Raw genomic sequence first — 18,020 nt, forward strand, 5'->3', positions numbered from 1 at the left:
ATTGTTATTTTTCAAACAACAATAGGAATCATACAACTTCGTTCCAAGTCAAAATTTAGTACCAAACAAAATATACAAGTTAAAATTGTTCACATATTATCAAGAAAAATAGATTTAACTATTTCTATGTATCGATAAGAAACATACCTGTAGTTTAGTTCTAGCAGTCTTTTACAATTTTATCACAAAATTAAGGTAAGTACTTACTTAAGTTGTAAAATATAAAAATACTAAAATCAAACATGCAAAAATCAATAACTAGTAATTATGGCAAACGATATAAACTTTTAAAACAGACTTTTCTATTAAGCAGAATTTAGTAACTATAAAGTATTTTAGAATCAACCTACAAAAAAGCGATTTTAAAATTATTAGTAAAGTGGCAACAATCAAACAGTGTAAAAAACCGACTTGGTTACCTAAAAAACTGCTGTATACTTTCATCTTAACTTATACTCACTATATCTACCTTTTTAAAGATAGATCATAATCATAAAACCTATTTTTTATTTGTTTTATTTGTGCATGTACAACTTAAATTTTTTACTTTGTGGTTAAACTTTGATTTCCTCAGTTTAATTTTTAATAAAATTTCCTCAGTTTTATTAGTCCTATTACACAATAAATATCTACTTAAGTTGAAATGTTTTAGCATGTTACTGTACTTCTGTATTGTACTTCTGTACTGTACTAATCTTTTATTTTAATTTAAGATGAAGATAATAACATTGGCTTGTTAAGTTTTTGTTTGCCGTTTCCTAAAACTATGTATGTTTTATTCCAGGTTTCCATAGTTAAACAACTACTCCTATTAAAATCTAGATTTGAAGCCTTAAGAGTAATAAAATAGGTAAAAGTATTTAAAATATTTTTCACCAAAAACAGAAATGTAATTTTTTTTATCTTAAAAAAAATTTATACCTGTATTAAATAAGTAGGAAGAGAAAATATTTAAGTTAAAAAATTAAGATTAATAAATGTGCTTAAGAGTTAGGAAGTTTAAACTTTATATTAGTAAAAATTAAAAGATGTCTAATCTACCTGTGAAAATTTAAACTCATAAAGTAAGTTAATGGAAAATTAATACAAGAAAACGTGCAAGAGTCCATAACTAGGCACAAAAGATCACTACAGAATAAAAAAATTGCATAAACATGTCTCTACAAATCTTTTTTTCAATATTATTTGCTTGAAGTCAAACAGAGCTGAGTCAAAAAAATAAACATTATCATAAAGTGAGCTTACCAAATAAATCAACAACTAATTTATAAGTAGCACAATTAGTGCATAAGGCTAATATTTATAAACTATTAAATAATGTAGAATTATCATTAAACACAAATTAACTTTAATTATTTAAATCGTTGAACTTATTGTTGCTTTCACATAACAAACCATTTTGGGAAAATTTTTTGTGGTTAAGAATAAAAATTTCCTTAAACTTATAATTGCAAGTTTTTATTTGACATTTTGAATTGAGTGTTGTTATAATAGTTTTTGTTCTTTACTTACATACTTTCTTACTTACCGCCTTAAATAGATTGATCAAAACAACATCGAAAAAAACATTATAGGAAACATTGTTTTTAGATGTTAAAGAAAAAATGATGAATCTAATTTGATTCAACAGCTAAAGCAGCATTTTTAGATTTGTATACAACTCTTATTAACAGTATAATTTTCTTGGGGGGAATTAAACCGTGTTTTATCGTGTTAAAATAAAAATGCTTACTTATATTTAAACAAGTAAGCAATAATTAATTAGGAAAATTCATAACCAATATGACATTTAGATCGAATTCGCTAGTAGGCCACACTCAACTGAATTTTTCAAATCTATTCATAAGCGTAGGCGTTTGTTGAAGTTTCAATACCGTATTTTACTTATACTAATGATATTATTGTTAAAGTTTTTAGTTTACTGTATTTATTTAAGGTACCTTACTTTCTAAAACTGTTACAAAACTGATAATATTCTGAAATATTTATGTGTTCGTTGATTCAAGTAAATAAAAACTACCTTTTTGCAAAGAAAATACCATATAAAAATTAAATAGAATTAATATGGGTAAAGTTTATTAATATTTGATAAGAAAGCGCTGTAAGAGTGCACCATAGCATAAATATATAAAAAAAATTATAATAATAATAATGCAGTTTAAAAGCCTAAATGTGAAATTAGGTAGGTCGAAAAATATAAACCTGAAATCAAATAATCTAAAATAAAAGTTTAGCTCATTATTATTTTTTATGTTGTTTAAAAAGAAAATTCAAATAATGTTTTTTAAATGCTTTACAACACAAAGAAAAAGGTCATCTGATTCAAGTTTAAAAAATAACTTTAGGTAAAAATAAATCTAAAGTAGTGTTCACTTTTATTCAAAAAAACGTATTGGCTAAATAAAACAACTTTTTGTAGAATCACTTAATATAAAACTAATCTGCTAAATAAAAAGGTTTTTACTAGAATGAAAAAAAAATGTCACTGTGTTTTAAAAAACTTCTAACATTAAAATACAAAAAATCATATTATATGCTAAAAAAAATCAGATGGGTTATGAAACTGAAACTTTTTATTAAACCAATTTCAATACTTGAATGAAAAAATATTTACTCTAAATATAAAAAAGTAATTTTTTGATTTTTTTTACATAATATACCAATGTATTTAACCAAATTTAAACGCTCTTGTCTTCGGTGGCTTGCGACATGAACTTGTTCTTGTAGAGCTTGTTCATTTGTTCCAGGAATATGAATGTCAGTACTGTGTGGGGACCGAGCCTGAAGTAGTACGGTATGAACCCCTTCCACAGCGAGAGCACCCCTTCATTACGAACTATCTTCCCCAGTACGTCCTGTATTAGTAAATACATACTTTTACTAATTGATTATTAATAATAAATTCAAAAACTTATATGCAAAAGTACTTATTGTTTTGTACTATCATGTCTAGTAAGTCCTGTAAGTTAAAAAAAGTATTTATTTAATAAGCTTATAGATTTTTTTTTAATATTCTTGCCCAGTACATCCTGTGTTAATAAATGTTTATTTTTAATTGTTATTTTTTAATAGCAATTTTTATTGTTGTTTATTCTTCTCTAGTACGTTCTGTATAGATATTATTTTTTATAGTTAATTTATTTGTTAATTAAAACAAAGAATTAAAGTACTTATTGTTATGTACTGTCTTGTGTAATATGAATGGATTTAATCTTAACAATTTAATTAATTATAAAGTTAAAACTTACTCCTTAAACATTGTTGAACCGTAAATATATGTTTGTAGTTTAAATTTAAACAATATGAAAACTAAATGAAAATATACCATTTACTTTTATTTTTATAGTACCTGTACGATTTCTGCATGGTAATCTTAGAATTACTTAAAAATATACTATTTAAGTCATACAAAAACATCACTAAATTTTAATAGAAAAATAGAAATACCAAAAACAGAAACTTAAAAGCCAAATTGTAGTTCAATATTAATTTATGAAACGGCACACAATTTTTATTATTTACAATTTTCCTAAACAAATAAAACTTTAATACACATCAACTTAAACAAACGTTGTAAAAGCAATTATTGCAGAATAAACCAAAACAAATATTTTTTATCTGCGAACAAAATATTAGCGACATAGTTTGCAGAAAAACTTATTTAAAAAATATAATGATTAAAAAGAATATTGAATTTTGTGTGTAGTTTGGTTCGGGTTTTTATTATACAAATGGTTTACATGTAAACTGATTGCTAATAAGCTCTACATAAAAGCTAACTGTATCTTGAAAATTTATAAGCTGTACTGTTCTTAATTATTAATGACCATGACAAGAAGAAATAGTCATTAAAAATAAAAAAAAAATTAATATTGAATCAAAAATAAACAAACATATTCGCATTCCAACGCGCTTTAAATATAAACTTGAACTGTTAATTAGATATCAACTATGTACAAACAGTTATGTAACTAAATCGTCTGTGGAAAACTACGCTAAGGTTTTGAAGGGAGTTTAAAAGTTACTGTGATTATGTAAATTCTCGTAGTTATGTCTGGATGTTAAGTAAGAAAAAAACTAGAATTGAAATTATATTTATTATAACTGTATTTAGATAAGGTATGTTAAGTTTAAATTCTAAAAAACTTACAATATTGTAATTGAGAGACATAAACAATAAAACTGTGTTAGAGTGATTTAACTAAAGATATAATTTAATTCAATAGTAATATAAGTTAAAAAGAAATAGTCTTTTATTAATTAATTAGTTGTGTTGTAACTTTGAATTACCCAAGGTTTTATAAGGAAGTTTGAGTAATTAGTTAACTAACGAAGTTTGAGCTAAGGAAGTTTGGACTAAGGAAGTTTGAGTAATTAATTTTATAAAAAACTTGATAACATATTAAAACTTTGGCTTATTTAACTTCACAAAAATATATAAAATAAATACATTAAGTTTGGGCATATAGCTAGTTAATAAACAAAAGTTTAACTAGATAAACGTATACAAAATTAGTTTATTTATACATTTATAATTTCTGATGAAAATATTTTTCACATCATATTAAGCAAATATAGACTTATAGCTACATTTTAACGGCTTTTACTGTTCTGTTCACATTATTAGTTTTTTAATATTTTTATAAGTATAGTTTATTTTTGCCGAGAATAGTTGTACTAATTATCAATGAATACAAAACATTCTAACAGTAATAATGAAGTAAGTACAACAAATCTTTTCAAACTTTTAAACCACGTTACTTTTACTGTAATGACAGTAGTACCGTTCTATAAAAATATTTAAGGCAAGACAAACTAAACTTAAACGTTTACTAGATAATACATAAAAATAAATAATATCTGCTGAAATAAATACTTACCAAAGCGCCTGAGTATTCGGGTTTGCCATTAATCATCTTCATATTCTGAATCCTAAAATAAGTTATGTTTAAGTAAATAAATTAAAAGAACAACTTAATATTTTATCACCTAGCCTTTATTATACAGAAAATAGTCAAATTTTTTTTTTAGATTTTATAGGTAAAATTAATGATTAAATATATTGTACTACCTATTTTTGATAATGGAGACAAATAAATAAAATCCTTATAGCTAGTTTTATGATATAAACAAATAATAAAACATTTATAATTTATTTTCATAGTAGTAACAAATAATTAAATATTTATTACCTAGTTTTCAAAAAACCAACAAATAATTAAATATTTATTACCTAGTTTTTAAAATACCAACAAAAAAAATAAATATTTATTACCTAGTTTTCATAATATCAACAGGCATAGAGGCAATAGTAGTCACTAATCCTGAAAACATTGAAGCTACAAAATGCAAAAACAACCCTTCTTCAAAGTAACCTATTAAAAATAATAAAATCAATTAATTCAAAAAAAAATCTTGTGAAACAAAAAAATATTTAGGGTAAACGACTTGTACAAGCTAAACCTTTTTTTTTATTATTCTAAAAATAAATTGCTAAAACTACACTTCAAAATGCAAACAGCTGAGGTATTTACATTCAACCAAATGATTTTTAAAAAGTGTTTAAGTTTATAACTATTCAAGGAATATTTTAATGATAAAACATTTATTTTAAATATCACAAACAAACAATGTTTAAATGATAAAACATTTATGTTTGATTACATAAAACAAACTTGTGCTGATGAGACTCTGTTTAGCTTGTGAGTAGGAAGCCAATTGAGCAGCGTTCACCACTACAGCCCTGCTCATAGTGGGTAGGGTTCCCTGTTTGTTACTACATTGAATTAAAATTATGACTCATATTCTGATGCAAACTTTTTAAGTGTACAGTACAGTGTTTGAAATTTAGATTTGTTTATAATTTTAAAATAACTTAAAGTACAATTTTTTTGCTCAAATATCTAAATATATAATATTTTTTTAAATATACAAGCTACTATTATTACTAACCAGTCAAAAGGTCAAATCTTTGCAGAGTAAAATGACAAATATTATAAAATTTACCAAATTAAAACTCAACTTTTTTTTGTAACATTTTAAATGATTTTTTAAACAAATCCTCCACTGAGTGAATAAATTGTTATTTATTTAAATGTATTTCTTTTAAATATCTCAACATTCCCTCTAAAGCAGCGGTTCTTAACCTTTTTTTCATGTTGGACCCCGTTATAGAAGGTTATTACTAAATTTACCCAAAATATACTAAATAGTGTTTAATTTTGAGGAAAAAAAATTCTTTTTAACTTTAAGCTTATTTAATATATAAAGTAGTAAAATTTAACTTTTAAAATTACAGTCAAGTATAAAATTATAAATTAAAATGAAACTTAATAAACATTCATTTACATAACTTGTAGCAAAAAAAAATTCACCCCCTAAAACAAAGGAATTTAGCCCCAGGGGTAAATTTACCTCAGGTTGAGAATGGCTGCTCCAAAGCGTAAAAAGTCAGTAGTTATAAAATTTTATAATAACTTATTTAGACCACTTTAATTAATTTTTGCAGACAAACCCTTCACAACGTGAAAAGCCATAAATACAACATCTACTACTATTTGTTTCTAACTACTTAATACTCTAATACTAATTATCTCAACAAACCCTCCACAACGTGAACAGCCCCTCCTCTCTGGTCATCCTGGCCAGCGCGTTGAACGCCGAACTGTAATTTCTCCTTTCCGCTGGGGGCAGCCTCCCGTCAGCGGTCATGCGTATCAGCGCCACCTCCGCCGGTGTTCCCACGAACGCCCCACACGCCCCCGCCGTCATACCTGCGTGATGTCATAATATAAAATGTGTAACGTCATAATACGCTGTTTTTATCTGTGTATCTTTTAACTTGAATGTTACACATGCGTGCACAATCGACATTTTTTTTTCTTTTTTGCAGTCATATCTGCTTTAAAACATAACTAGTACAACAAAATAATGTGTGATGTCATAATACAGTTGTTGTGTATTATTGCAACGCATCATTTGTGTGTTCTTATTACGTTTAGTTTTACAAGATGCAATTTCCGAAGGAGGTGAATTATTGCATCGACCTACAAATGTTTTATTGTAATTAAATAGATTTTTAGCTAAATATAAAAAAACTTAATATATATATTCCATCCAATAACAGTTTCTTTTTGTGAATAAGTTTTTTTTAAATAAAAAATAGTTTTCCATTATGTTGTTCATTTTAATAAATTTAATTTAAATTGCAAAAAAATTTTGCTGGTAGAAAATTACTCGCAGTAACAATAAACTAGTTATCAAAACCATTTAATAGCATACATTACACCGTAGCTCTAAAAATAATGATTAAGATAAGTCATATTAACTCCCACAAAATTCCATAGAACTTATTCATTTGGTTTACACTTAAAATTTTTAGTGAGTAACAACTTGTTTGTTAGTAAATTTCTTTTCTAGCTTCTAATAATTATAAATACTTATATAACATTAACTACCTCATTGAATTTGAAATTTGGATGCAATATTGTTACCTCTAAAAACTGCAAAAGTTGTTCATACCACCAAATATAATATAATGTTATCATATTCAGCTTCATATATATAAAAAAATTTAAATTATAAAAAAGTAAATTAAACTTAGTATTTTGAATGGATAAAACCATATTATTAACTATTTTTTTCTAACTCAAAATAATGTTATAATGAGTTATACTATTTACTAATAGCCTTTATAGTTTAATTTAGTTATTTTTGTCTATTAATATGTAAAACTAAACTTATTTTTAATTTATTCTTTAAAATAAATGATATATAAGTGTAAATTAAAATTTAACATAATTAAAAAAAGTAGGAAAAATACTCACAAAATATTACTAAAACACACTCCTATTTATATGTTAGTGTTGAAACTACAACTATTTACTCATTTAGCACAACTATAATAAGAACTTTGAATAACTTTTCTGACAGTTTTTTTAGCTTTTCATAGAATTAAAATCTAATACTTTATATTAAATTCAAGTATATCATATGACAACTTAAATACATCATACTACTTTTGTAATAACTGGTTGTTATTTTAGAAGTAATTATACAAAAACTTTATTGTATTTATAAAGTTTAAATGGGAAACAAATAATTAAATATTTCTTAAAATTATTAATTAACTGCAGCTGCATAGAATGTTTATGAGAATTTTTTACAAGAAATGCCAAAATTTACAATGGCTTGTTTTTTCAAACTAAAATATAAAATGGGAGATAATTATTAACTTTTATGAAAGCAAGAATTACTAGCAACAAAATTGTAGAGTTTACCTTAATGATTACCAAAACTACTCACTTAAGTAAAAGCACAAAGTGAATTTGCAGACTAATGCTCTAACTAGATGGAATTTCTAAAGTTTAAATTTAAACATACAGTAGATTTATTTTTTGGAACCAACTCAACTCAGTTTAAGAGAAGAAATTGGCGTAATCAATCATGATATTTACTACAAACTAAAAAAAAAAAAAGAAACTATCATAAATCAATAACTTATATACAATTAACACATCTTCGGTAAAAAAAATAGTGTTTTTAATATTCATTTTTTTGCAACAATGTTTATCAATCCTTGAGCAAAAATTTAAAAATTTTTCTTTCAGCCATATTTCAAAAAAAAAATAATTCAAATCGAAAAAAAATGTATTAAAAAGTTCATCTAAAATATAGCAGCCATAATTTTAAGATTATTGTGAATAAATACGTAATCTACAAAAGCTAAAAAAAAAGATATAAATTATTAATGGCAGCTATGAACATGATAAGATAATGAAGGTAATAAATATATTCATAAAACAGGTAGTTCACAATAACTCAGAACTGTCAGAGTTTGAATATATTTAAAAGTAAACGATGTCTATCACAGCGACTGTTATACGTTACAAACAAGTTAAAAACCAACTAAGTGCAGCATTCAATGTTTACAACAAATTCTATTATATTTTACTGCTACCTTTAAGATAAAGGTAGTATCAAATTAAAAACTTCTTATACCAAAGAGCATCACCGTACTTAACAGCATTTATTATATAAATCAAAAACTTAATGCTTGTTATATATTTAAAACCAACCGAGTGCAGCTTTGGTGAAGAAGCCGGGCGGAGTGCCGTCTGGTGAGGCGAACTTGTCCATGAGAATGTTGAACACGCCCAGCCTTGTCGTCGTGTAAGTTGCCTGCCTCAGTATTCCTGCTGACAACCTGTGTGATGAGTTGTATTTGTTGTGTGAAAATTAAAAGCTACTTATATAAAACAGCTTGTGACAGATATTTAAACATTTTAAAACTAATATAAATGTGTTATGTAATAATGTGTAAGTATAATTGTATTATGTAATTTATAGCTTGCAGACTGCAATAGCTAAATATTGTAAGGTAATTTAATTCTTTTTTAAAGTTTGATTTGACTTTGACATTCTGTGAGTGTAAAGACACAAACAAGCTTTATTGTGTAACCAAAAAAATCACACAGCATTTTCACATTATAATAAATCAATTGATACAACTTTGGCATTTATTGAATAAAATTTGTTAAAAACATTGATTAAGATTTAACTACTATTACTAATTTCTTAACATAACATTAATTTTTATTTACTTGTGTTTTCCTTTTATTTTAAAAATTAACAATGATAGGTTCCTAACTTACATAATTGTATCACTGAAACAACATAGTACAAACCTATTTATTATTCTTTTAATACTTTAACTTATTTCCTTATAAAAACTCTTTTTTCCCCTAGAACATATCAATTTCAAAAAGAAAACCTTTGAGTTACTTTGCATATGAGAAGAACACACTCGTTCAAGTAACATTTAAATACATTTATTACAATCTTTATTTTACAAGTTATTTAAATTTATTTTTTACAAAAACAGACCCAGTGTACATGGCAGCCACGCCCTCACTCCTAATTATCTTCGAAATGGCATCGCCAGTGCTCTTGTACATTTTCGTCTGACCGTCCGCTCCCGATAACTGAAGCCTGTTCTTCACCAGATCAAGCGGCTGCACTACGAATGTTGCTCCTATTCTGTTGGTTTGAAATATTGAATAATAAATAGGTTAAATAATGTTGATACTATGCTATAATGAAAATGAAAACATTATTATCATTATATGGTTTACTGTGCACTGTTGGACTCAGGCATCAAAACCTGAGCCACTTCAAGAAGATACACTAAAAGAAAAATAAAAATAAAACAAATTTAAATTCAACAATTTAAGATGAAAAAAAATTAACATCAACTAACATTTTAATTAAAAAAAAACTATTTTATACTGTTAAAAACAAGAAAAACTTATATTCAACAACTTGAGATGAAAAAATAAACATTAATTAAAAAAAAACATTAAAAAAAAACTATATTATACTATTAAAAATTAGAAAAACTTATATTCAACAATTTGAGATAAAAAATAAACATAAACAAAAAACACTGATAAAAAAACTATATTATACTGTTAAAAACAAGAATAATAAACTATGAAAATGTAACCATTAAAATGCTAAATCAAACAGCTTAAATTATAAAAGTATGTAATAAAATATTGCTTTAATTAGTTTTTGCCAAAAACTTATTATCTTGAACTAAGCTAACCATTTTAAAAAATTATAAAGATACTTTATGATATAAGTTTCTACAATAAATGTAAGTGTAATTCTCTGTTTTAGTAAGGACAATATTGTTTTGACAGACAAAAGTGTCAATTTTCTCAAACTTTAATAAAACAGTTGTATTAGCACCCTGTGGCATACTATATATACATTACAAAAACAATCCATGTATAAAAGAACATTATTAATAATATAACTTTTTAAAACGTACCCAGCGCTTCCTCCAAAAAGAAACTTGATGTAGGATGGCAATGGTTTTTGTTCTGGCATTTTATTTATTCACTTAAAATAAGCTATGAACCAAACAGTTTCAAGAACTAAATAAACTTTTTAAAACAAGGTTAGAGCTATAATAAATGGTAGGCTTTTTAAAAATGCTACAAAACTTAATTTAAACTTCTAGTAGTTTTAAAGGGTTGTCGAAATAAATACATACATATTACTATAAAAAACTTTCTTTAAAAATTAAATGAAAGATAATGCGTGATAACTATAACATTTTTTTTCTTACTTATTTAGTTTAAAATAAAGATTTTTTTCAAGTATTTTATCAAAAATCATTAAGTTATTCCCAAAAATTAAAAGTTAAATGTATTTTAAAAACTTTGTATTTAATAAATAGCTTTCAGTTTATGGACACAGTGGGGTAAATACCACTTTATAAATTTAGTCTTTATTTTTACATATATAGATAAGCTACTTTTTACCCCTTTTAAAACTCAAAGTAACTTTTGAGATATAAGCGATCAACGTTAGAGCATTCAATAGGTTCTTTATGGTAGGTGGAAACTAAAAAGGCAAAAATAGACTATTTCACTATAAATCTATCTCTTCAGTTATTTATTTAAACTAACTGTTTCAAAACTTTTTCAAAGTAATGTTTAATGAATTTTTAACAATTTTTAGGAAACAGATTGTTTGATTTTAGAAAAAAACAAAAAAAATATTTAAAAAAACAAAAAAAAAAGATATTTCTTATAATTTATGGTCATAAACTTTTTAAAGACTTTTTTTTAAATGTGCTTTCTACGAATTGTTTGTATTATTGAAAAACATATTCCTTAAAATTTAATTAAATTTCTTCAATAATGAAGTAGGAGTAAAAATTTCAAGAAAATCAGCCTTGAAAAATTTTGATTCCATGCGCTTATACCAATTTTTTTTTACAAATCTTGTTATACATCAAAAGTTAATTTAATTTTTATTTGTTCTACAAAAAGTATCTTTTAGTATATATATCTTTGAAATAAAAGCCAATGTTAATTTAAGTAAAATAAAATGTTGAACCCCCCTATTCCTTTGAGTATTATTTATATGCTTTTTGTGCTTAAAGTATTAGCCATTATCTTAAGTTAATTAAATTAGAACTAAGGCAAGTTTAATTGATATTATATAAGTATCAAGACATTGTCTTATGCCTACTTACTAATTACACTATTTAAAAATAATTAGCAATAAATGTACCAATATCTTTGTTATACACTTAAGAGAGTTGGAGCCCTAATATGCTTACAACATTTAGATACATATTTTGAAACCATACAGAAGAGTTATTACTTCAGAACTATTGAATTTTTATTCTCAAAAAATAACTTTAAGCCCTTGGAAATATCACCTTTTTAATTTTGAACTGTAATCAGGGTTGCCACTCGTTTTTTCAAAATTTTTTCCAGGTCTTTAAAAGTACACATTTATAGGTCTATTTTTAGTTTTAAGTTAATTTCTATTTAAGAAACTGTGTTAAATAGTATAAAAATATTGAAAAGATAGTGTAAAGTTACTTTAAATATGTTTTTTAATAAAAAAAAATTTTGATGATGACAAAAAATCTTAATTATATGATAGATTTTTTGTGTCAAATCTAAATTTTATAACTGAAAATATTAAAACTTTTAAAAATTCCAGGTTTTTCCAGGTTTTTGATCAAAATTCCAGGTTTTTCCATGTTATTTTAGCCTTAATTGTCAAAATCCAGGTTTTATCAGGTAAAGTGGCAACCCTGTGTAATTAATTGCAATAACAAAAAATCAATTATTTACTTTTTATTCACCTATTTAGCTATAATTTTAGCTACTAGAAAGAAAACCTTGTGCCCATAAATAAATAATTTATTTCCAAAAACATCTTTTTTTTTTTAGAAAAAAATCCTTCTATGTGCAGGACTTTGGAAAATACTTGGATAAATATCTACCTTGTAGACAATAGTTACATAATTTAATAAGATATTAAACTACAAACTTAAAAGCAACTGCTACTTTTTATTGCAACTAAACTAGCTGTGCACCTACTAAAACAAAAATAAATTTTGTTATAAGCAACTTCTACAGCAGAGTTGCCACTCTTTTAGTTAAAATACTGTGCTGTTTCATCCAGAGTTTTGCAAATCCTTTGAAAAACTCTTAACTGTTCAAAATCCATACAAACCAAGTTTTTCAACAAATTAGTTATAAAAACCAATATAAAAAACAAAATCGACTAAATCTCATTTGAATTTTAGAAAAAAAACTGGTCTGAGAATTCAAGAAAGATTCAAACTATCCTGAGTCATCCTGAGACTTGAAAAATTTCAAACTGTCCAGTTTATCCTTATTGTGCAGGGCTCCTGGATATATGTTTTATATTATTAGTAAAAAAAATTAAAAGTAGCACAAGAATCACATTTAATCTTTTTTTTTTTGAGCAAAAGTTAAGTCGGAGTTATTGTTTGTAAAACTATAACACACCCTTTTAATAAATGAGAGCTAAAATGTTAAAATTAAACTATCCAGTATTTGCAAAGTCATTAAACTGAACAAAATACAAACTTTAAAGTGACTATTTTTAAATTTAATCAAAATTTTGAAGCCTGGTGGCTTATAGGTATAAATGACAGACTTAAAACTAGAAGAACATTGCAAGGCTGAAACCTAGTGGTTGACACTAAACATAAAAAAAACAATTCATCATATATTATATCAACTTAAAAAAATTATTATTTTTTAATTTCAGTATCCTTTTAAAAACTATTTTCAATCTGTTAATTTATATAAGGAAGTGAAGCACTATTTTTTGAGATTTATCAAATTATTTAAGTTTTTAGTGATTATTATTTTTTTTTGGAAAAGAAAAGCTAAATTTTATTATTAGCTTTTTGTTAAGCTTAGCTGCTCTATGTTATTCGCAAGCATACTCTGCAAATTAATGCAATTTTGCAAATTTTTTTGAGTTGCCTTTTATTTCTTGACAAACTGTTCATGTTGCAAATTTTGTTTAATGGAAAGCACCTTGTTGCATTTGGTAATATGGCGTTTTAACATAATTAAAGCTAGCTTGAAGTTTCTATAGTTTATACAACGAACGAAAGATGCTAAAAAGTTTTGGTCCAAGGACCTGGGTGCACAAAAAAAATCTGGGTCATTAAGTCGCACAGCCAACTTCAATCAAAGTTATACCAAGCTAATTGAAAAATTAACAGTTTTAAAACGATAAACTCTATGAGACTATGGAAATGCGAAAACTTCTGTACTATAAACAACTACTAATCTGCTATTTTACATAATAAAAATTAATCAGTTTACATTTTATCTAAATTTTATTGAATTAGTTGATCTTTAGATAAATTGTTCTTCATTTCGACTTAGAACCTTCTCAGATAGCTTTGGTCTTTTAAATTGATAAGTAGGTCTTTCAAAAGTTAATTACTTTGATAAGCTAGTGTTTTATAATCATATTTCTTAACAATCTCGGTTGAAAAAATAGTTTTTGAGGATCATACTAAATGGGTGTGTATACCATTATACCGTGCACTTTACTTATACAATTTATGTGGCATTTAGAACTTACTTGTGTAAAGCTATTTTTTAGTTTGAACTTAAAAATATCTTACTCAAAATTTTAAGATTCAAAGGCGAATTGTATAACTAAAATAAAGTTGCGGTTTTTAACAACAAATAGTTGAGAAATCAGATGTTAGTTTAATTTTTCATACACTTTATTTCTTGTTATTTAGATATTCTATTGTAACTTTACTTTTAATTAGCTTTTAGTACAATTTTGTTTCCTTACGCACCCTTGTACGGCTTTATAACAAGCCCGGAATGGGCTCTACCTAAAGACCGAATTATACTCTTAATAGTAGAGTTCTTTTTTTAAATAACTTTTAAGGTGAAGAACTAATTTTTACTGAAAATGGCGTAGAAAAATATTTAATACCAAATTCTAAGTTACAGACCTTGAAAAAGCCACATACTTTTTTGAACAATTTAATTCCTTGTAATAGAATTTTGAGGTTTTTTTTATTTTTATTAAATTCTTCGTGAACACTAAACTAAATGCTGCAATGTAAAAATTTTGCAGACATTTGCAGACATAATTTTCAGTTTGAAATCACTCTGAACATTTCAAATGAAATAGCAAATATTTTTAAACATGATTTTAAATTTTTCAAGTAAGTTGGTGCTTTACGAACTTACTTAACTTTACTTTTATATGTTTTTTTTATATGTTTATAGCATAAGTTGGAAAATTTTTCTCAGTGAACACATGTTTGGGTTAATATTTTGATTTTATGTTGTGACATGTAAACTTGCTTATATATTTCATAGTTTCCCCACATTTTGTAGCTTTTATTGTTAAGGTTTTAACCTTGTTAGTGTGTCAACAATGTTGTCTTTTCTTAAGAAATGGACTTGACTTTATTAGGGGTGATAAAATTACATGGATGTAACACAACTTATTTTTTCTAGTAAACACTTACCATTACAAAGGGTAGAGCGACTGATGTTGTCTGTCATGAAAAATACATGACCTGCTTAAGCATGTTTTTACCATTCCAGCTTGTGAAAGAAAGGTTTCTGATGATTAAGGAGTTTTTATGACAGTCTTGAAAGCTCTCTGAATTAAATATTGTAAGATATAATCTTAATGGTCAAAATATATACAAAAAAGGGTGGCCATCTAATCTGGTTTTGAAAATATAGGCAAAGTAAGACGATAAACATTGAACTTAATATTATTGTTAAGTACCCGGGATTTTAAATAGTTTTTACTTATAAAATAGTTAAATTTAGTTTAAACATAAAATATCTATTACATGCAATACAAAATTTTCTATTCTTTAGAATTTTTTACATTATAAAGCAAATTAAAAATAATATTACAGTATCTTTTCTATATTAATATACTACCCAAACCTTCTTTTAACTACCATGATTTTAATTATACCTTAAAAATTCCAGCTAAACTGTCTTTTAAAATCCTGGAGAAAATTTAAAAACCTGTAAAAAAAATTGGAAAAATAAGGTGCCCACCTTAAAATCACTTTTTCTGGAAAATCTAGTAAAATAAAGAAAATGCTTACCCCTACACTTTGGTGTGTAAATCTTTATTAGAAATAGGTCAGATTAAAAAAGGTTTTGTGGACCACATTAATAGAACAAAGTTTTTAGCAAACAAAATTTTGAAATGTTATGTTTTTAAAAGTATAAACCCTATTCTAGAACTTATCTAGCTATTTGAACCATTCAATGGTATAAATTTTATGTTTTAAATCAAAGGTGATGATATCACAGGAGCTATAAACATTTTAATGAAATTTCTGCAGTGCATTTTAATATTTTCTGGTTGTTTCAACAAAAAATTAATCTTAACTCATTTCTAAAACCTGTCTGAATTTGTTAAGTTTATTTATATTGCAAAATAGTTTTGAGTTTGACTGAAAAAAGTCTTGTTTTACTTATGATTAATTAGCATAGTTTAATGTCAAAAAGACATTTTTAAGAAAGATATAACAGAATATCAAGTTGCACTTTGTAGCTGTTGAAATTTGATGGAGAGCTAAAATTGAGCTAAAATCATTATTCGTTCAAGCGGTTAAGAGAAAGCTCTCAAGGTCATGTGTTTTACTGATGCAAGTTTATCACAGTTAAGATAAGGAGAAAATAAAGAGCAGAACAAAAATTACTGATGTAATGCTGCATAAAGTTAAGAATTTTCTATATAAACTAGTGACAGGAAGTTATGAGAGATTCTAGTCATAGCCTGCTCCAGTAAACATGTTATTTTTGAAAAGACAATTATATTGTTTTCTTGTATTATTTAAGTATTTTTATACCAATTTTACTTTTTATATTAAGTTTTATTTAATTCCTAGATAGTTAAATCTTATTTTGTTTTAAGTATGTTCCTATTAAATTTATTCTTGTGTAAAATTTTTGACTACATTCCAAGTATTTTCTAAAGTATGAGGTTCTTTATATTTTTCTAAGTGTTTGCAATTGATCTTTATATAAACATTTTCATTCATGTCATGCATTACATAGAGAAACCCTAGTTATTATTTAGTATCATCATTTGGTACAAGTTTAGTTTATTATTTAAGTTACCTACATCCATAGGTTACAAAGATATAAAAAATTCACCACACTGATATTATAAGTGATAATAGTTGAATTGACATTTTCAGTTTCTAAAAAAATACAAGTACAAAATTAAAATATGACAGTTTTTTCAAGTGTTACTAAAAATAAGATTATATAAAAATGTAATTAAGTATAAAAAAAGCATACAGTCCAGTTACTCTGAAGCAAGAAAAAAAAATTGCACACTCTTAATTTTTTATGAAACTGCTTGAGATGGCTTCTTCCACAAAAATCTTTAGCTAAAAAGCATCTCCCTTACTAACTTATTTGTGAACCCAATTTGCTTGTATGCTGCAGTTTACTCAAGTTAAAATAATAGTAAGCAAAATTTCTAATTATTGGGGTGAACTTAAACTTTTTTTTGGCTACAATTATCTAGAAATATTAAGAAAAATTTTTTTTTGGACATATTGGTTTACAAGGAGTGTACTAAACTGATCTTTTTTAAGATAGCAATATTGATCCTCAATTGGTATTTCAGGATGAGGGTAAAAGAGAAAATTTTGAAATTTTTGACTATAACTAGAAAGTGCTTTCTTGCATTTGGGTTTTAAATGTATTAAAAAACTTTTGTGTTTGTGGTGCACAGGTTTTTCCAATTTCCAGTGCACTGATTTCAATTAGTGTGAAGGTCACTTCTTTAGTTTTTCTGAGGTTTGTAGAAAAAAAAAGAGAAAAATAAGGTTTTATGTACATTTACAAAACTTTAGTTTATTTTTGGTTTTATAATGAATGAAGGGATCAATTTTTAATTTTCTGTAAAAGACCAATCATGAAAAGGATACTGAGGAACCCTGCACTAAACAGTTGAAACAATTTTTCTAAATCACAAGCTTTAGATAAACATAGTTTTGTATTCTAGCCAGACTCAAGTTTATGTATTCACAACATCAACACTTTAAAACATCTGTTTCTTATTCTCTGTACCACCTTTTGAAACCCATCTGTTTCTTAAATAATTTATTTTTGATATTTAAAGTAAACAATAAGGTTTTATGA

At 25.3% G+C, this 18,020-nt stretch overlaps 1 protein-coding gene across 1 annotated transcript; it reads right to left on the reverse strand.

The window, feature by feature from the left end:
* Window positions 1-2,255: 2,255 nt before the first annotated feature.
* On the reverse strand, window positions 2,256-10,972 carry LOC145830275 (mitochondrial 2-oxoglutarate/malate carrier protein-like). Its single transcript, XM_082938224.1, has 8 exons — window positions 10,835-10,972; window positions 9,886-10,038; window positions 9,078-9,205; window positions 6,604-6,773; window positions 5,676-5,766; window positions 5,276-5,375; window positions 4,881-4,932; window positions 2,256-2,855 (listed from the first exon to the last, which is right to left on the reverse strand). The coding sequence occupies exons 1-8, from the start codon at window positions 10,891-10,893 to the stop codon at window positions 2,679-2,681; spliced, it is 930 nt and encodes a 309-aa protein (XP_082794350.1). The 5' UTR covers window positions 10,894-10,972; the 3' UTR covers window positions 2,256-2,678.
* Window positions 10,973-18,020: the final 7,048 nt, after the last annotated feature.

The sequence above is a fragment of the Thalia democratica genome, chromosome 2 (assembly GCF_965202585.1).
Source record: "Thalia democratica chromosome 2, ktThaDemo2.hap1.1, whole genome shotgun sequence".
NCBI lineage: Eukaryota > Metazoa > Chordata > Thaliacea > Salpida > Salpidae > Thalia > Thalia democratica.